This window comes from Oxyura jamaicensis, chromosome 1 (assembly GCF_011077185.1).
Source record: "Oxyura jamaicensis isolate SHBP4307 breed ruddy duck chromosome 1, BPBGC_Ojam_1.0, whole genome shotgun sequence".
Taxonomy (NCBI): Eukaryota; Metazoa; Chordata; class Aves; order Anseriformes; family Anatidae; genus Oxyura; species Oxyura jamaicensis.
In genome coordinates, this window is record NC_048893.1 from 9905282 (window position 1) to 9927007 (window position 21726).

General features: G+C 34.8%; 1 protein-coding gene across 8 annotated transcripts in view; it reads left to right on the forward strand.

The window, feature by feature from the left end:
• CACNA2D1 (calcium voltage-gated channel auxiliary subunit alpha2delta 1) overlaps window positions 1-21726 on the forward strand; it is a 393216-nt gene that overhangs the window by 308341 nt on the left and 63149 nt on the right. For all 8 annotated transcript variants that reach the window (XM_035343652.1, XM_035343643.1, XM_035343692.1 and 5 more), the window contains exons 11-12: window positions 8711-8869; window positions 13136-13240. In XM_035343652.1, coding sequence (XP_035199543.1) covers window positions 8711-8869; window positions 13136-13240 — 264 coding nt within the window. The remainder of the gene's footprint in view (window positions 1-8710; window positions 8870-13135; window positions 13241-21726) is intronic.

The following is a 21726-nucleotide window of genomic DNA, read 5'->3' on the forward strand; positions in this document are numbered from 1 at the left end:
TTTAAAGTTTAGAAATGTCAACAGAACATTCTGATTAAATGTTATGTTAAATCAATAGATGTTAGTAAGCTAACTGGGATAAGTGAAGAATGTTTTTAGGAGTTAGCAGGTATGGATGATTGCGATAATCTAATTTTTAACTTAGATTTCATATTATTTTTCCATAAGACTGTTATCACTTCTACAGTGCTTTAAGAAGAAAGGCGCTTGGTTGAGAAACTTTTACATCTCTTTATTCTAAGTATTGCAAACCTGGTTTGTATTTTTTTTTTTTTAATAAAGAATTCCGTCCTCCTAGAGCTGTGACCACTTGTGTTCAGATTGTAGAAGTTTTTTTTCTGATATTTTCTGGTATTTGTTTTTTAATATTCCTTTCGTGCTCATTTTTCACACAAGGGCATGTAACTTGTAATTTCAAATTTACGCCATGCAGAGAAGGCACCACCACAAGATAACATTTGTAATACCAACTCCATTTTTTTTGTTATTATTGTAGTGCCACCTAGTGACTGAAACCTGAACAAAATGTTTTAAAAAGTGTTAATTTATTGATTCTGACTTGTGTTACTGCGTTTTCAAGGAATGAGATTATTTACAAAATCTGATTCTGTGTTTTTCAAAATGATTTGCAGCGCTGGCACTGCTTTCCCCAATTTCTTTTTTTTCTGACAGCTTGCATTCACATAAATTATTGCTGTCATGGCTTAAGACTGTAGTGTTCCTCCATGGATAAGTGCTTTGTCCAGATTGTATCTGATAAATATTGGCAGATGAAATTTGATTTCTTGATCACTTCATAGAAACAATAAAGCACATACTTGCACACAAATATATTTATTTATATACACATATGTATGAAGACATCAAATACATTAGGAAAGAAAAAAATCTTGACCATCAGAAACAGTAATAAGCACTTCCTTATCAAAATGAATACCACAAGATATTATTATTTAACTCTGTAGAATTTCTTCTTAATGCTTCTGTTTTCAATGACTGCTTGTTTTGCTAATATTGCATATAATGTTAATTCTAGCACAGTGCACTGAGGGAGTACTTTGGAATTCCTTCTAATAAAAGAAGGAGAAGCAATTAAAATACTTTATTTGTATTTGAATATCTGCCTACACTTGCAGAAAGAATAATTGACATTGGAATGCTGATTTAAATGCCCTATACCTCTCAGGAAATGGATATGTAGAGAGAGATATATGGAGAGGGATAGATAGAAGTGTAGAAGAAATGTTCATCAATTTATACGTTGTGAAATCAGAGATTTTTCTCTTGCATTGCTGTAGGATTCAGAATGAATTAAGTTATGTGTGCATACTGAAGGCATTTATGTGTTGAGAATTCATGCTTTAAGAATTTGTGCCTTATTTGCTCTTGTGGTTTAAATGGCATATGGCAAAATGAAAAATATCAAGTTAAAGGGCAAATCTGAGTACTTGGAGTTGGTAGCACAAAGGAAAGGGAAAAGGCAATAGCATATTCTAATAGTGGGGAATTGAGATTAAAGCTTCTAGCCCTATCTTTGCTTTGGATTTGTTTGTTTTCTTCCCTGTTGCTTCACTTTTCTCACCAATGAAATGAGAATTCCTATTTCACAAGGAGTCCAGGATATTTGGTAATGTTTGAAAATATATGTGATCTAAAGTGTGGATGTCCCTGGGAGTTACATGCTATGTGTTACTTGATAAAGCTTGTCAACTGGGGAGAGGTCAGCTGGTATCTGCAAAAGGCAGATTTATCAAAAAAAAATCCCAATAGACAAGATTGTTTGTGTCTTTTCAGAATTAAATATATTCAACTGAATCCAGTTTTAGGGAAAAAAAATATAGAATTATACACATTTTTATTCTCTTCTATTTGCTGTTTTCTTTCAGACTGCTTGATAGCTTTGATCTTTCTACTTATCTCAAATGTTTTTCAGGCTGTGTATATGCCGTTTCTGAATACTAATCCTGTTTTCTTTTCTTTTTGGAGCCTTTTCCCATGATTTTTTTTGCTTCTGTAGTCTTATTCTGCCCTCTTAATGCAAACACCTGTCTGCAGAATCTCTTGTTGTTATTCATTTTTTGACCTGTCATTATATCCACAGAGCACTTAGAGTGGGAGGAATAGGAAATAAATCATCTCTACTTCTCTTCTCTCGAATTGTCTAATATCCTGGTGTTGGGATAGGGGTTTTAACAATTTTGCAGGAGGGTGCTTTTAGTAAAAGCAGGTTAAGGCTCTAGAAAAAAAAAAGCTTTTAGCAATGTAGAAGGAACTATTCTGGAAGAAGAGGCTTTGAGAATGCCAATCTTTTCTCTTATTCATCAATGTAACTTAGAGCACTGTGGATAATGGAGATCTGTGTGCCTGGAGGAACCCCTCACTCATCAGAACAACCCAAGAGATGGGAAAGCTCTCTCGTTCTCAGATATTTCACTGCATAGTCTTCACTGTATAATTATTCATTGGTTTTCCAAAATGATCCTTAGCTGAATAGAAGGTTAAAAACAAAGTTGTAGGACTGTCAGATGAGCATTTCTTTTTCTGACCTCGTCTAGAATTACAAGGTTCAAGTAGTTTTACTCAAAATACTTTGTTCAGAGATTCGTGTTAAATTTAATTGATTAATTTATTAAAGTTATTCAGTTGCATGATACATGGCCAAAATTATACCTGCTCTTTGAGGTCAAGTGGATTAAATTCTCTAACATCCTAGTGCCCCAGTAACAGCTTGGGTATTCCTGCACCAGATTTGTGAATAGGAGGCTTTTGTTTCCTCAGGCCTGATCCCAAAGGCAGACACAACAGGATATCCAAACAAAAGGATATAAATAATTTGGATGAGGAGAAATAACCCATTGAAAAATACAGCTAGATCCTATACTGTGTGATATAATTATTGACCAATTGCACAATACTGATAATTGATTTTTTTTTTTTTAAGAGATTATCCTGTTTTCTATAGTTTCTAAGTGTTTTGTTGCATGCCTACTTACTTTAGCTTAGATATAGGAATAAGCTTTTTAAGTAGTCAAAAAGTAGAAGCTGTCACTGGTGGTTACATGCTGTACGAGAGTCTTTAGATTTTAACAATTGAATGGTTCATTGTCAAAGGATTATTAAATGGTTAATTGTCAAAGGATTATTAAACCAAGATAACTTTTGCTATCTTAACATGTGAAAAGTTATCTTAAAATCATAGAATTACTGAATGGCTTGGGTTGGAAGGGACGTTAAAAATCATCTAGTTCCCACCCCCCTTGCCATGGGCAGGGACACCTCCCACTAGTCCAGGTTGCCCAAAGCCCCATTCTACTTGGCCTTGAACACCTCTAGGGATGGGGCATCCACAGCTTCTCTGGGCAACCTGTGCCAGTGCCTCACCAACCTCTGAGTAAAGCATTTCCTCCTAACATCTAATCTAAAACTTTTAGTTTACAACCATTACATTTACAACCCTTGTCCTATCATCTGCCCAAGTAAAAAGTTGCTCTCTATTTTTTTTAGAAGCCCCCTTGAAGTACTAAAAGGCTGCAAAGAGGTCTCCCTAGAGTCTTCTCTTCTCCAGGCTGAACAGCCCCAGCTCTCTCAGCATTTCTTCACAGGAGAGTTGCTCCAGTCCTCTGAACATCTTCATGGCCCTCTGGACCTGCTCTAATAGCCCCACATCCTTCTCATGCTGGGGCCTCAGACCAGGATGCAGGGCTCCAGGTGGGGTCTCACAAGGGCAGAGCAGAGGGGGACAATTTCCTCCCCCACCTGCTGGCCCTCTGTTGATGCAGCCGAGGATACAGTTGGCCTTGGGAGCCTGCAAGCACACACTGCTGGCTCATGTCGAGCTTTTTGCCTGCCAGAACCCCCAAGTCCTTTTCTACAGGGCTGCTCTCAGTGAGTTCTTCTCCCAGGCTGTGCTCCTGTCTGAGATTGCCCCCACCCAGGTGCAGCACCTTGCACTTAATGCCACTGTTGCTACTATATTGCAGATGACTGTAAGTGAAACTAGTGAAAACTGTCTCAGTTTGGCTAATTCAAAGTTATGAATACTCCTGGTGTTTGTCACATGGTCAACTGGTTAAAGAGTAAAATTATTTTTGCATTGTTTAGTGGAAATGACAAGCCAATTTTAAAGGCAGTCTGAAAGCTTTTTACACTTGAAATCTTTCAGTTACTTCAGTATTTTTTTGGATTTCAAATTAATTCAATGTAGCCCTGAGTTTTGTTCCCTCCCATTGGATATTTTAATGACACACTTCAGACGCTTACCTTCATGTCCTAGTAAGCAGGTAAATGTTCATTTTGGAGGATTATTTTTCCATCAAAAACTCTCATCTAGTATGTTGACTGACAATAACATAAATGTTGAGTGTTTTATTTCAAAGCAGCTGACTCAAATTAAATCATTTGCAGACTTTGGTTGATCTAATTTTCCATTTTACAAATGATCTATTTCTCTCCTTCATTTTACATTAACATTTGACTGTCCATAGATACAACTTTGTTGACCCTGACCCTTTTAATTTGTTCAGTTTACATCATGTGTAAGTACAGTACAGTTTACTTGTTAACTGTTGAAACAGTTTGAGCCAGAATCCCTGTCAGTTTTTAAAATGTCGGTTTTGTATCCATAATTACCAAGCCATATGCTAGATATCTGACTTTCATGGAAACAGTTATCTTGATACATCTTGCAGGACTGCTAGGAAACGATTCAGATTTGGAATTTAATGTTAGTGGCATTTCAGGGAGAAAATTTCACTTGACATTAAATCTTCAGTGGAACACCTTAACCTCTATTTTCTATAGCTCAAGACAAGGTATGACCATTATACTTAATTTATGGTTATATTGAAATTAGCTCATTAAATAATTTGCATCAAATGTCACTGATGAAGAAGAATGTCTTCACTGATCTTTTTCAGATGAAATTGGCTTTTGGAGAGCAAAGCTACCTACTAGACAGCATTTTTATTCTACCTTACAAGTACAAGACTTGTACTGTAATTCCATCTCACAGTTAGAATTCATTTTCAGACCTTGGTGTTTCCCTTCCCTTCCCTTCCCTTCCCTTCCCTTCCCTTCCCTTCCCTTCCCTTCCCTTCCCTTCCCTTCCCTTCCCTTCCCTTCCCTTCCCTTCCCTTCCTATTGTTTCTATTTTTCTCAGTTACAAAAGCAGGTCAAGGCATGCTGAAGTACTTCCACAGCACAAAAATGTTTTAATTCCCACATGGCCAATGTACCTAATAATCACAGGGTGATTTATTGGTTACTTCTGTAAAAAACTTCTATAAGAAACACAATTGAGTGCGTCAGTGTTTTGCGTCAAAGTGAATTGATTACAGTTGCATGATCGTTTGGTTGTTTCGCTGTGTAGGCAAAATGTGCTGCTTAACCACAGTGAATAAGTATCACCAAAACAAGATATTGAAGGGAAGTAGAAAAATGAACAACCGTAACTTTTTCAAGTTGAGAAAATAGCTTTATAAAATATAAAACCATGCAAATGAAAACTTTAGTTGCAAGTATTACATTTAAATTGCTGTGGAGGGTTGGGCCTAACAAAATCCTTCTTTTCTGGGAAATGTGGGATAGACTAAAGGAATATTCAAACTGGAAATTTGGTTCTATGAAATCTAATTCCAAATGTTTATTTATTTTAAAAGTTTAGTTTGCATTGTGACACTGGCAAAACTGGAAAACTTAATCATTTCATCCTGTTTTTGTACTTCTGTAACTGTAAATAATTTAGATACATAATACTATATTTTATAGTCATTATAGGATGAAAATTAAATCCCCAATAAATAGAATATTACAAAAATAAATAACCAACCCTTATCACATTACTTGATATAATGGTCTCTTTTGTGGAATGCTTGGTCAAATACAGCATTGCATTTTTCAAAGTTAAAGCACTTGTTCATGCTTCTGTGTGTTTTAGAAAGAATTTTCCCCTTGTGGCGCATAGGGAACAGAACAATGATAGAAAGGGGACAGAAAATATTGCTTTAAGTCATTTGAGAAAGACTTGCTCCCCCAGATTTTAATGACCTGGGATGCAAAGCTATAAAATTAGGACAGAATAAAAACTTTCCTTATTAATTGGAAAGGTATATTAAAATTCTTATGAATTGTCTCATAGTCTCATCCCTGGATTGTCTCATCCCTACATAGCTAGAGTCAATACAATTTTTTTTTTTTTTAGCAGCTCCTTTCCTCAGAAAAACAGCAGCTATACCACAAAACATTATCAGTGTCTCAGCAAAAGGCAATATTAAGCCATGAGGAATGAGCAAAAATAAGCTCCATGGAAAAATAAATGTAATATGAAGATGGTAAGATACTAGATCAGTTCTAAACTACTTAATGCTCAAAAACTGACTAGTGGGCTTTCTTGATTAGTTTCTACATGCATGCAGGAATGCTTTGTGGTACATTAATTTTATTAGAAGACAAATTAATGCTTTAAAGTTACGTGACCCTTTAGCATTTTGCAAGAATAAGAAATTACATGTGGAACTGTAATTAAGAATCCAGTGCAGAAAATGCTGCCTGGATTTGTTCACTTACAGCCAAGAAAACTACAGATGCATCTCTGTGGCTAATTTCAAGAAGGACCTGGAAAAATTAGGGTAAACCTTCTGCTGAGGATTATACCATTCTCTGCCAGTTCTCTCTGCCAGTTCTCTCTACTATAATCTGTACCATATTTGCTGTTACACATCTGCTCCTACTAACTGAGTACTGGAATTAGCATTGATTAAAGCAGGCATTTGATAAAAAATCCTTTATTTACTTCTATTACTTAATTATTAAAAATATTTTGCAGTATATATTGCAGTAGTAGAACTTGAGTGAAATATGAGCGGTATGAGCATAAAACTGTAATGGAATGAAATTGGGGCCAATGAATCCCATCCTTGCTGTAGCTAGATCTAATTTCAGGGATGGTGAGTGTTGCTTAATTCATCACTGAGCTGATGAATTTTCTACCTGGGGTTCTGTGAAATACAACGGCTATGAAGGAAATTCAAGCTGGGCAGAATGAAGAATTAGTAAATGGTTTTGGGCTACTAAAAAAAGTCAAAACCAGGCACAGATTCTGCTGTTTTGCAGTGCTATAAGTGTACAGAAAAATACATCTCTTGTAGTAAGGGAAACTAATACATTCCTGATGGACCTTCTGGTGATAGTACAGGGCAAGTACCATACAATGCTCTTAATTAGCATCGGTATTAGGTAGCTATTTGGAAATGTGAAAAAGTGGAAAATGCCCTAAATCTCCGTATCACTTCTCACACCCATGCTAACTTCATACCTGTTTTGTTCTATGAAAGCAAATGACTAATGTTTTGTTTTGATTTGATTTTTGTTTGTTTTCCCTTCTGAGGACACTGCTTATTTCTTTCTAATAGGTGTTCTTTCTGAATTTCTGATACTGCCCAGGCAGGATGATTCTTTTGGCGTTATGTATGACTTGCATGTGATTTGTACCTTCATATGAGCCTATCCATGAATGACAGATTTAAATCTCACAACAGTGCTGTTGGTCGTGACAGTATACAAAATGATGGATGGCCTTCTTCATGTAATTTCGTAAAGTTTGATGATCTATTACTTCTTGTCACATTGTCTTCTCTGTATATATTACTGAAATTTAAAAAAAACAGATTAGACACAACAATATTTTTGATAATATTTGTCAACAATATCTTAAATGAAAATTACTGTTACAGTTAAAAAGATTTTCATTAAGTAGAGTTCAAAACAGATTATATGCAATACTGTGCACTTTTATTCAAGACTACAGATAGAACCATACATGCTACAGCATTCTTTTAAGAAAAGTCTCAACTTTGACTTTAGACAGATTGAAACAGAGGTAGCTGAACAGTTAAATGTATTTCTGCATTCCTCTCTCCACTGGGATATATATATATATTTACATATATATATGTGGTATGTACATTTAAATAGAGAAATTTGAAAGAAATCAAAAACTCATTTACACTTGTGCAGACGAAATTTTGCACATAAATTCTTTTTCTATGTATGCTTTTAAGCAATATCATAGTCTTGTATTAATGATAGAATTTGTTGTAGTCTTTTATGTTATGTATCTGTTGGTAAGAGAGCTCAAATATGTGTGTTCTCAATACACAAATTTGCATTCTTCTTAACAGTATCCTCCTTTTTACAGCTATATTCTCATGTAATTCTCATCTCCTAATAATGTGTTTAGTTTTCTACAAAGTATATATATTAATTTATTATGACCTGCAAGTTTCATTGTTAAACAGCAGGTTTAGTGATATATTAATACATGCAACATGAAAGTAATATAATTCAACCAACATTTTTCAGGGATTAAGAAATTAATCATTTTCCCGTATTTTTGCTCTGATTTCCCTAATTCTGTGTTTCTTGGTTCCATTTTATTATATGAGCCTGAAACAAAGTTTGTAGGAGTTTTTCCACTGTTCTGGAAAGCAGATTTTTTTTTGGATTGCAACAGCCTTTTTTATTATATTTATTGCCCAGTTTTGAAATCACAAGGCAGGCACTGCTGGACTGTCTTGATATAGTCGTAATTAATATTGATGTGTCACAGTCTTTATCTCTTGGACCATTAACCTTTACTACTTAAGTACCTAGAAAAGAAAATTAAATTAATTGTACATCTCTGTCTTTAATGCTATTTCTGTTTGTTTTACAGTTTAACAATAATGCTCAGAACGTCAGCTGCTTTAATCATCTTGTCCAAGCTAATGTGAGGAACAAGAAGAAACTAAAAGAAGCTGTCTATAAAATCTCTGCTAAAGGAATTACTGATTACAAAAAAGGCTTTAGCTATGCTTTTGAACAGCTGCTAAACGTAAGTATGAAAGTCATCTCTCAGTGCTCTAAAGTGAATTAGGAGAACTTGAATGTTCAGAAGGCTTTTATGTGCTCCTCCATTATGTAACACAGGTAATCATAAGATACTTTCATTTTGCAAGTAAATTTATTGAACAGTTTGCCTTGCAGATGCCCCTAATGCTTGAGAGGTTGCTAAGGCTTGGGAATTGTTTTTCACTGTGCTATCGTGTTTTTACATCATTCATACACACAATTTTATATTTGTTATATTCCATAAATAGTTGACAGTGGCAAGAGCAGGACAGAGGAGAGCAGACAGATATTAGTCAATAGAGAGATATTAGGCATGTGAGAGAACTCTAATTTATTTTTTTAGAAAAAAAGATCTGTTTTATATTCATAAAATACTGTGTATTGGATCTTAACCTTAGAGTAAATAAAGCTATACCAATTTATAGAAGCTAAGAGTCTATCTGAATAAATAATATATGTTCTGTTTTGTTTGTTTGTTTGTTTTTTAAGTTATTTCAATGATGTCTCCGAGCAGAGACCTCTTTGCTTCTTTTTCCCCCATTTCTGTCAGTTTTGGGACTTAAGAGAACTTTCCTGACATTGCATATGCAGGTTAGGGCTAAAAATGGTTGAAAGTTTTCTAACCTAGGGAAATTTTGATGAAAAAAAATGAAGAAAAAGAAAATACAATGTTTTCAAGAGTATTTACTCAGCAGATCACTGTTTTGATTAAAGGAGATTTGGTGGGGAAAAGGTTGTGTGCCATCTGCTGATGTGTATGTAAAATTGCCAGCAGGATTTTAAAATAAATCAGACTTTCTCAGACCAGGCTTAACAGCATTTCCTCTTTTTCTCTGTTGCCATCATATACAGAGGGAACCAGGAAGAGACAAGAACGTTGCCAAACACAGCTGGGTCCTCACAGCATTTATATTCGATTAACATTATGTATTACATTTGGTGTAGCACCAGACATGTACTTGGTGTACAGGACATACTAAGATGAAGGCCTGAACACAAGCCTCAAAATGGACCCGTGTGTAGAACTGAATAATTGCTTAAAAAAATAACAGGAGATTAGTTTCATAGTGGGACTCTGTCTCTCCTTATTGGAGCCAGCAGTGTAATTAGTCTCACAGAATTTCTGAAATCCTGTAAATTATGGCTGAACATTGTGGATGTGTATATATCAAGGGAAATTAAAAGGTTGCACTAGGTTATAGAAATAGAGTCATCCTCTCCAGATATTGGCAAATCCATTTGGCAGGAAGAGTAAAAGTGCTGATGGAATCAGTGCTAGACTCTGGTGGCAAGATGATATAGTAGGTTGATATAATACACGCTTAAACAACTAATAGATAGTTTTAGTTTTTATTTATGATTTCAAGCAATCCAACTGCTTTAAGGTCTGTGGAAATGGAATATTTTTAGCAGCTCAAATTTTGATAATAATTTTGGTATGTTTCTGAATGGCAGTTAGTTCAAACAATTTTCCTCTCTATGCCAAAGTAGTATCTTTGTGTCATGAAAAAACTTGTCCAATGTATTGCTAGATGACACTAAATACTTCAGTTTTTTCAACATGTTAATTCATATGCATATAAATAATCCACATTCCATAATTTCTATGCAGTAGTTTTCCACTATTTAATGTTATATTAACTTGCTATTTCTTTGAAAATGATTATATTTTAGCTTCAGCAGTTCAGGACTTTTTGCCCCCACACCATAATAATTATGATATGTCAAAAAATATCTTTTAATCATCTCTTCTTTATTCAAGTAGTATTTTTGCTTTACTTTACTTTCCTTCTTAAGTGTCATGAAATTCATAATGAGAAATGCTCATATTTTTTCACTGCTGGCTCATGCCAAGCCTTTCATCCACCAGAACCCCCAAGTCTCTCTCTGCAGGGCTGCTTTCAGTGAGTTCTTCCCCCAGGCTGTGCTCATGTCTGGGATTGTCCTGACCCAGATGCAGCACTTTTCACTTGTCTTTCTTGAACCTTGTGGTTCACATGGGCCCAGTTCTCCTGCCGGTCCAGATCCCTTTGGATGGCATCCCTTCCTTCAGTTGTATCAACTACACCACTCAGCTTGGTGTTGTCTGCAGACTTGCTGAGGGTGCACTCAATCCCCTCGTCTATGTCACTGATAAAGATATTGAAAAACACCGGTCCTGGGACAGACCCCCGAGTGACACCTCTTGTCAGTAATGGAATTACTGTGTCAGTTCTGCAAAATCACTTTTATTCACTCCCTGAGCCAATATCTCTATCTTTGTGCAAATGGGAAAAAATAAAAATAAAAAATAAAAAACAACACACACACAAAAAAACTAATAGATGTGTCGTAAAGACCTTTCTGCCTTCCCCTTCATCAGTTTTTGATCTAAGTTCTTTCATCGGGGTATGGACTTTTGTGTGTGAGTGTGTGTGGTGGAAAAGTATCATTTGCTTTGAGCTTACTCACTTTCAGATCTCCAATATCATTTGAATAATGAAATCATGTTTGTTTGTTTGTTTGTTTGTTTTTCCATGACATGACTTTAGTGTCTAAACTGCATGGTATAAGTAAGAGCTCTTCTGTAAGTTCTAGAAGAAAACATTGCATTTTTTTCTGTTACTGTATTTGCATATTGCTAAGTAAACCATTAGAAAAATTATAATTTAATTATGTAAACCCAACTGGTTTCAGTTTACAGTATACATAATATATGTCATTTAAAAATCAATAGGAAAAATGTATAATACAAGCAGACATTGGTCCCCTTCTCTGTCATCTCTTTGGTTTCACTTTAATTTTATTTTGGCTCATATATTAAATCATTGTCAATGTAGGTGAGTTTCTTTATTTATGAAGTATCCACTCTACTTTATTACTTTTTTAATATTGAAAAAATTGCAGCCCAAAGCAGTATCTTGTAGGTTGTATTCACAAGTAAAAAATGGTCATATATTATTTAATTCCAAATGAACCTCAGTGTGCTGATGAAGTTGGAGAGAATGTATTGATTTCAAGGGATTTTTTATTTGTGGCTGTAAGAAAATCTTTGGACTTATTTTTTTTTCAAATGATTAAATAAGTAGTTGTTCAGTGAATACTGAACTACCAATACAAAATGTTTCTGAGGCACTGTTATTCGTCTGTGAGTATAGTGATAGCAAATAAAGCTTTTGATCTTAATCTGCAGAGAGCACTGTAGAACTGTGGAGCTGCAATGCTGAGATTAATTGGCTGATGTTTGGGTCTGGAGTTGTGGTCTCTCTGTTAGAGAAGAATCAGAGAGCAGGATGAAAAATAACAAAGGGGAGTGGGGTCATCACACATGACTAGTAAGGTGGTAATAGTCATTTATTCCATCTGATCACGAAGACTAAAGCAAGGGAGAATTAGGTACTGTGTAAAGATGACCCTCCCATTTCTCTCCTTGACTGTACAGTGAATTAATGTAGCAAAATGTGGACTAGTGGAAGGGGAATTTGATTTTTTTTACAGGCTCTAAGGGTTTTTCTCCCTCACATTCAACTAGTAAGAAGTATCAGGACGTGCCTAGCTACAACCAGTTGCAGCAACACAGAGGACAAGGAATGGTGGCTGTAAAATTTATGAAAAAAATGTTTAGACTAGATGCAAGTTTTCAGGCAATGAGGATAGAAGATGAGTGCCAGAGGAGGAGCCCTTGACACCTTTTGTAAGGAGCCAAAATTCATATTCATCTCTCCATTGTTCTGACTTTGGAACTATGTTTTTATTCCTTTGAACTATGTTTTTATTCCTTTGCATAGCACACTGTGTTATTCTCACTGGCTTTAATAGTTACTTTGACTGCTGAATTAGGAGTCAAGGGGGCTTCTCCTCAATTCTCTTTATTCCAGGCTTGCTCTCAAGAAATAATGAGTCTTTGTGAGTAGGAGTCCAACAGAAAAAAATACATACTAAGTAGTTCATGAGGGAGGCAAAGAGCTTTCCTTGTGTTGGTGGTGGTAAGAAAGACCACCAGATTTCTGTTTCTCTGTGTTGTGCCAGATCTGAAATGTGTTGAGTTTACGATCATAGAATGATTTTTATTTTATTTTTATTTTTTTAGGTATTGAATGAAATAATTATTGGAAGTTCAGTTCAGTCATTGCTCCCAACAACACTGGAAAATTTTTCCTTCCATGTTAAACATGGAAGTTAACATGTTGATGAGAAAGCCATTAAATAGAACAATTGTTATTCCTTATAGCCTGAAATAAAAAGTAAGCTTCTTTTTGTATTTTTACAGCACAGTGTCTCTAGAGCTAACTGCAACAAGATTATTATGTTGTTTACGGATGGTGGTGAAGAAAGAGCACAAGAGATTTTCCATAAATATAATGAAGACAAAAAAGTAAGTGATATATGAAAGATTTTATTGTATAATATACAATAGCATGAAGAGGAATGTTTAAATATGGAAGTAAAAACATTTTGCTGTGCACATAAAATATGCTGTAAAAACTCAGTATTGAACCTCAGGGCAATTAAAACTTTCTGTATTTGTAGTATTTCTATGAAAAGAGTATAAAAGATATTTAATATTTTACACTTCTTGGATTATTGTTATCAAGTGGTACTGAAGTGTACAATAAGCTGTAAAAATTAAAATTTTATTGGTATTTTTCTTGCATTCCTTTGTTCCTTACATTATCAAGCAAAAATACAAGTAGTTAAATGATATGATACATATTCATGTCTCCTCACTGTGAATATTTTCAATGTGTTTTTGTTATTCATCAAGCAAAGGTAAAACTGGATCTCAATATTAAAATCTGAATCTGAAAAAATTTGGGTTTTATTTTGGTGAAACTTCTGTAATTTAGCCAGAATTATGGCCTTGACACAAGAATCACTGGATGTTGTCTTGATCAGATTAGATTGGCTTTTGCATACTTACAGATGGACAACTGCATAAATATATGACTCTCTGTGTGTTTGTGTGTGAAATAAAACAGCTGTGTGATTGTCTTACTATATTTCAGTTCCTTTCTATGTTCCAATTCTCTTTCTAAAGGAAAGTATGAGCTAGGTTCATGTTATAACTGGGAATGTACCTACATCTAGTGCTTGGGGATATAGCTAGAAGTTAGATCACAGTTCCCTAAGACACTTTAGCAGCTGCCATGGATGCTTATGTATAAAGCAGTGGAAATACTTCATTGGAAATTCTCATATATTTGAATTAATCCATTCAAAAGGAGAACTATAAATGCAAGACAATTTCCATCTCCACCAATGATTCACTCAGTGACCTTGAATAATCTTTTTCTATCTGCTTTATGTGTTTCACATAGAATGATATGGTGTGGCTTAGCTAATCTTTGTGTCTGAGCTGAAAGTGTTTTTAAACTGACAATTAGAAGGAACAGCTGAAATTGTAGCAACTCAGTGTGTGACACACATGGCTATATTCTGAAAATATATGCAGAGATTCCTCTTCAAATGTGGACTCAATAGCTTTTATTTTATTACAAGTGCTATCAGCTGAAGGAAAGTCATATATGATGTATGATTTATTTCTTATTATTTTACCTTTAATTTGCTGTTTTAGTAAGAAAGTACAGTGAAATCTCCATCCTGAACAGAGATACAGATTTGTAATGTGGAGATTTGTGGATGCATGACAATCAACTATTCTGTGAAGTATAATAAATGAAATGTAATTTAAAGCGTTTGTTTTACTGCAACCTTTAATATTGTAAATTTATAGTATCAGGAATTTGGTTGTTTTGATGTATACTCATATATAATACACTCTCACTTTCTCCTCTCTACCAAATGGGTGTTTAGGCTTTTTATTGGAAAATACATAATGGTGGTAATAATCACTTGTATTTATGATTGTTTAAGTGTATCTTTGTATGTAATTGACTGCATTGCAGATGCAATGCAAGGCCAGTTTCCTAGAAATTTGATAAATTTTTATGTATCTAGAAGTCCATATCTGTAAGCACTTATATTTTGTTACTGGATTGCTAGATGCCATCCCTTGCAGCATTTCTCCAGGGTGACTTTGGAAATACAAAAAATGTAAAGACAATCTTTGCAGGTATAATTTGAAGAACCATTTGCTTTATCCTTAGAGTTTCCCATCAGGAACAATCTTTGTGTTGTCAAAGGGAAAATTATGGCTGAAAACCTTCTAATGATACTGAACCAGTAAATTCATTTTTAGAAATAATAATGAAATCCCCCTGACAATGTTTTGCAACATCCTAGTATTTCTGAAAATAAGAGTAATACAAAATAGCCTTGTGGTCATTGTTTCTTTGGTAAGACTACACTTGATTCCCAAATGATAGCACTCTTTTTCCCTCTCCCAAGTAGTAACTGAGTAGAGCATGATAATAAAGGAATTGACAAACACATTCTAATGTGAAAAATACACATAAACACCTATAATTCTAATTTTCTGAATAGTCACAGTGTTACTTTATTAGATTGCATGCTTTCATATATTTGCATAATCATCATTGCATTAGATTGCTGCTTTCATATATTAAATAATTACATATATATGATATATATGTGATTATTTAAAGATATGTGGATCTAGATTCTGTTGTCTTTATTGCAGTATATTTATAATTTATTTCATAAATAGTCCATTGAATGTAAGAAGACCAATTTTATAATTATTGTTTGTAGAGAGACTATTCACTAAGTAAGGTGTTTAAGTTACCATGTTTTACTGTGGTGGCACTTCATAGTATCAGTATATATCAGATGATATCTTTCTTGTCTGGTCTACATTTGTTTGAACAACTCTCTCTGTTTTGTGTGCAGTGTACAAAAATGTATCTTTATTGTCTTATATCACAGTCCATCTCTTCCTATCATAGGTATCGTGTATCATAAACTTATAATTTTTTTCTTGTAAAAACAAACAAACTTTCATAGAAATCTGTTACTCCTTGTTTTTATCTTCCTGATGTAAAATTATTTTTTATTCTCCATGTATTTTTTTCTTTATGTCAGTTTTGTCATTTCTTGGTATGAAAGACAGTTAAATTTTGTCCTGTCAGATGACATGACTTAGTACACTTGTGTACTAAGTGCAACCTTCCAAGTTAAGAAGTGAAAGGATACAATAAGCAATTTAAAACTACCAAAAGATCAACCTGGAATCTAGAGTCTGGAAAACTAAATTAGTGAGTTTCTTCTGTTTGGGTTGGCATGTAGTTATATTTAAAGTAGTTTTTTGTCTTTACAGATCTATTAAAGTATGAATATGAGGATTATTATTATAAAATTTATAGAATTACTTTGAAAATGAACGTTCCTAGTCTTCATCTGTTCAAAATGGAAAATCGTAATTGTGTTTCATTTTTGCGTGCCTTTTTCCCTTTATAAAGCTAGATTTTATTGTCATAGGTTGCAACTATATGCTATGCCTGATATTTAAAAAATGGCAAGTTTACCGTTACGGTGACATCTGGGGCACTCACATCGAATGTGTGAAATACCACTCACCCAGTGAATATCAGTAATAGGGCTGGTAAATTTTCTTTTTATTTGCACTCATACTACAGATGGCTTCACTGAAGACAGCAATGTAAATTCAGTTGAAATATAGCCACAGTAGGCATTTCCCACACTAAGAATTGTGAATTCAACTTAAAAATAGGACTACAGTTCTTTGGGACAGATTGTGTGCCCTGAAATCTGTGTTATGAAGGATTGCTCAATTTATGTGAGTAGGAAAAGACCTTAAACATACATCATGCGCTTTCAGTTGTCTGAAGTCTCCTGGCATGACAGAAGTTTGTGGGGGTCAGATGGACTGATTTCAGGTAGGAGGAGAAGCATACGGTTGGTCTCATGTCTCATTCTTGCAGAATTATCTGTAATGATTAATACAACCTCATTTTGTGTAGATTTCTTTGACAATGTCATTTGAGAGGAAAGGGTATACAGAGAAGATTTAGGTTGGATATTAGGAAGAACTTCTTTATGGAAAGGGTTGTTAGGCATTGGAATAGGCTGCCCAGGGAAGTGGTTGAGTCACCATCCCTGGAGGTCTTTAAAAGACGTTTAGATGTAGAGCTTAGTGATATGGTTTAGTGATGGCCTTGTTAGTGTTAGGTCAGAGGTTGGACTCGGTGATCTTGGAGGTCTCTTCCAACCTAGACTATTCTGTGATTCTGTGATGTTTGTAACAACAACTCAGTTATGTTAAAGATGTTTGCATGCAGTGGGCACAGAGCTGCTACAGTGATAGAGGTCCTGTGTGAAAAAGCTCCAACTTGGAAAGTTCCTCTGGGAAATTTACGACTGGCAGTGACTTCTTCCAAATGGGACAGATTCAGTCTGTCTATAGAACGATCGAATGAAATCTTTGTGAGAAAGCGCTTGCAAAACTTCATTCTAGAAAAGAATTTCGGAGTTTTTCTAGCTCTCATCACCAAAGGAGGCAACCATTGCCTTCATTGGTTTGCATCCATCATTGTGCAACAGCATATCGTTATAACTAAAAAGATAACTATTTGGTGTTAATCTGGGCAATGATAAATGAGTCATTCCAGAGAAGCACCATGAATGAGAATGACCATTGAGAAAGCCGATGACTTTTCTGTTGAGGTAGCTTTAGGATTCTGATCAGGTGTCTTATCAGACTGAATAAATGTAACTTTGTGAGTACTCATAAAGCAGAAAATAGAAACAGCATCTTTCTCAACACTGGTATCAACTTCTAATAGGGATTACCAACTGTCAAAGTGCCAAAGCTCTTGCATTTCTGAGTGTGTGCTAGACTTGTGACGCTGGATGTAACATAAAAGTAATGAAATAAAGGATTGAAGTGAGCAAAGTTCTGGTTTATATCTGACTGGCATGTAGCATAGTTTGGTAGATAAAATGGCAAAAATGTTAAGACAGTTTTTATGCTTTCTGATTTTAGATTGTTGTCTGGGCCTCTCTACATTATCCTTCTGTTATCTTTGGACAACCAGAAGCTATGTTATTTCTTACTTCTTCCCGCAGAACACCTGTGCTGTTAATTTTAATGGCATGATGGTACAAGAAATCCCATAACAGAAAAAATTTCCATCTAGCTGGTTAAGCTGTCTCTCTGGCTCCTACCCTAATCACTTCTGTTGCGTGTGTCATCTTCCAGATGTTAATGTTAGTGTATTGCATGTACTGTGACTTTCAGAACTGGTAAAGCTTAAATATTCTGGGTAAAATTTGGGTCAATACTCATTAATTACTCAAACATACTCATAGTATGTTCATTCCTTTTTTTTTTTTTTTTTTTTTTTTTTTAATAAAGTGGAAGAGGGCTTGCTACAGAGATATCTTATTCTTAAAGCAAATTATCTATTTTTAACTATTTCTTAGACCCATTTATTAATGAAGGATAATGAAGGATATATCCACTGTCCAAGCTTCTGGGTTCCTAGCATAGATTAATATAATTTAATTCATGAATGTAAATGTTGCCTATCAGTAGTCTTCCTTCTGTGACACTATTCAGAAATACTTCATTAACAAGTTTCACAATACCGAGTGATTTGAGGTCAAAAGTGTATAAATCCAGGAAATATATATATATATATATATTTTTCCCAGTGTGACATTTTTCCCCATGAACCCAAATTTTGAGTCAGTTACCTGACAGTGTGTGAAGTCCTCTTCCCCCACTGGGAATCAGAGTAAAATGATCTTTAGAAATATGATGATTTTTTTTTTTATTATTTTCCAAAAATATATACATACTTAGTGTACATAGGAATCCTCCTAGGCTGAAGTACCCCTAACATGTGTCCATGCCCTGGCAATGTTGATAATGTTTCTAACCATATCTTTCACTAATGCCTTTGCCTTTACTATACATCTCTTTTCTTAAAGGCTTCAATAAGGAAGTCATATTCATTTTATTTCTTGTCCTCCCACTTTTCCCTTCTACTGACAAGTCTCCCATGCTCTTATATATATGTGCACAAGTTTGTTGAACAAGATTGCTGAAGGCTTAGGAAGTGCAGCAGAGAGTGCAGCAGGGCAGCTGAGTGTTTATTTTAGGAAGATCTGCATACAGAAAAGCCTTTTTTTGCTGACTTCCACAGGGCCACTATGCATTGATACTGAGTTTTCCTTTAGGCTGCTGTTGCATTATCAGTGTGAGTCTGTCTGGGTTACCATATGGCATTTTTATTTGCTTTGCAAGATAAAATCCACGTGGTGGTGCTGAGAACTGCAGAAGGCTAATAAAATTTTTAATGTAGTTTTGTTGAAAAGTAATCTTATCAGTCATATTAGAGTCATACGTATCTGTTACATAAAGCTCAAGTGACAGGTTGTTTCCTTCAAATTTGGCATGGAGGGGACTATTTGATACATCTATTTTTGTTGATCTTCAGTTCCAAACCACTATATTAATAGTGATTGATTTAAGGTGTCACATACAGGTCAATGCTGCAGATGGCATAAAATGATTAATCCAGGCAACAGGGATAGGATATCACTTAATATTGCAAATATGTTATGTTTGTTTTGGAATGAAAACAAGAGAGTCAGACTGCATTTTACTTATTTATACAAACAAAATGCTACATATGGCATAGCTGGTTTTGATTATAGCTCAGAAGGTTGGTTCCATCTCAGTCTTCTCATGTACTAACTAGGTTCATTCTTAGAAATGCAGTGTGAGTTGATTGTATTCTTCTGTAATTAAAGAACTGGAGGACTGGGATTTTCTGCAATGAGCAATTAAATGCCTAGGCCATGTTTGTTGATGTTTATGTAACTCTACTGTAAAAGTATCCAATCCCACAGGTTCTTTGGTATTGACATTCTTCTCTTTTACCACTACCCATTTTTTTTTTGTAAAATTTCTTAAGGAAAATAAGTTCTGAGTTGTTCTTTTTTTTTTTTTTTAATTTGTTTTTAATTTTACAATCAATACAGAGAACAATTAATTCTTATCATAATTTCCTCTTACATTTTAGGAAACCATTTTTATGCTGTGACCCTTATTCATTTTCTCATTCTTTTTTCTTTTCATAACAGAGTCAGTGCCCATCTGCAGTCTTAGAATTCTTAACCTATTGTGTGTCTCTATTGCTCTGCTTCTATCCTAAGCCTCCATTTTAAGTCAGTAAATTTAGTTGAAGTCATATTCAAGTTAGCCTTGTATCAAATTCAAGGTGATATTTTCAGTGTTTACGCAGGTTTAGGTTGGAGTTCTATTATTCAGAGTCCCCTTCAAAAGAAGACATTTAATTCATGTTTTGTACCTAGGCTGCAAGCTGCAAATGTATTTTTTTCCAACAATTCCAACTCTGTTTTAATGCATCTTTTTAACAAGAAATAATTGTGTTGGTTTTATGGAGCCAACTCTTTGCAGGTGATGAATTGAATAATGCATGCTGGCCATATTATATTCTTGGTCCTATATATAGACAGAAAAAGCAACAATAACCTAAGTGCTTTCTGTTGCAGTCTTAGTTTGTACAGGCTATTCTATTCAAAAACAACTCCCCAAACCTCTAAGGCAGTATTTAGTCTATAAGAAATTTCTTTGAAAGAAGCATAATAATGTTGAAGAGCTTCCTTTTTTTTTTTTTTACATTAAAAAGATAGACTTTGTGAGAGAGGATTAAAATTCAGTTACCCAGTATCACAGATTGAAATATGGCTTATATCTTGTTACCTAAAATGTCATTTAAGTACAATACATTGTCTCTGCTCTTCTCTTTCAGCCACTGTGAATGCAAAATATGCCACTGAATTTACTAACAAGAGCACTCTGATACAAGCTGTTGAACACACCAGGGCTATAGACACCCCCCCCACCCCCATCCCATTTTTTTACCTGTAGATTGCATGCAGGATTTTTTTTTTCCTTAAAGTTAAGTTTATTACAAAATAAATGAAATATGTGTCATTCAGTGTAGGAGGGAACTGTGTCGTGATTAATTTCATGATCTTTAAATAGGATAGATGGTATCTGTAAATCTGTATGTATGCAGCGTTCCTCACAGACAGTCCTGAGATTTCAGGTGCAGTTTGGCAAGAAGTACAATGAGGTAGCATGCACAGCGATTGCATTGATTGCTAGCTGTGAAGGACGTTCTCTAACACATGGTTGTGCATAAGACTTAGTCTTTCAGATATGCTAGGACACTTGCCAGTTGCTGACAGCAGACATCATCAGTGCCTGCTTTTGTCAATAATGGGATGTTTTACCTGCAAGCACACACAAGGTCAGGTTGCCCTAAGCACAGCCCTACATGACAGTGGTGAGTTTCCATTGTGGTTAACTGTTTTGTTTTGTTTTGTTTTGTTTTTTTCTCCCCTAAAAAAGGGAACCAGACTTGAAGAATTTTCGCTCTTAAATCTCACACTCTTAAGGTCGTCCTAAGATATTGTTCCTTTCCCAAATCAAGGTCCAGGAAAGGGCACATAGACAAAAGTCTTTTCACCTCTTTAGTTGGTATGCTAAATTGTCCACTAATTTGTTTTCATTAGAGTTCTCATGTTCCTGTTAAGTTCAGACCATTGTAAGATTAGACTTGAGCTTGAAACAGAAATTTCTGATAGCCCTTCCCTTTGTCCCCATCCTTTTCCCTCTTTCATATGGTTGTTTGGCATTTGCAACTGTTTAGTTTCAGTCAGTGTTTACCAAACTGTACAAGAATTAGAGTAATGGGAGTAAATAGTGGAGGGAGTAACAATACAAAGGGGAAAATACACTATTTCCAAAACAATTCTATTGAATAAATTTTAAAAAGACAGTGCAGAGTACCAGTTCAAAGCTTGAGTTTGAAATATTCACCTTTTTTAGATATAATATGTTTAATGGGATATTAAATATTCCTTTAAATCCTTAGCTGATAT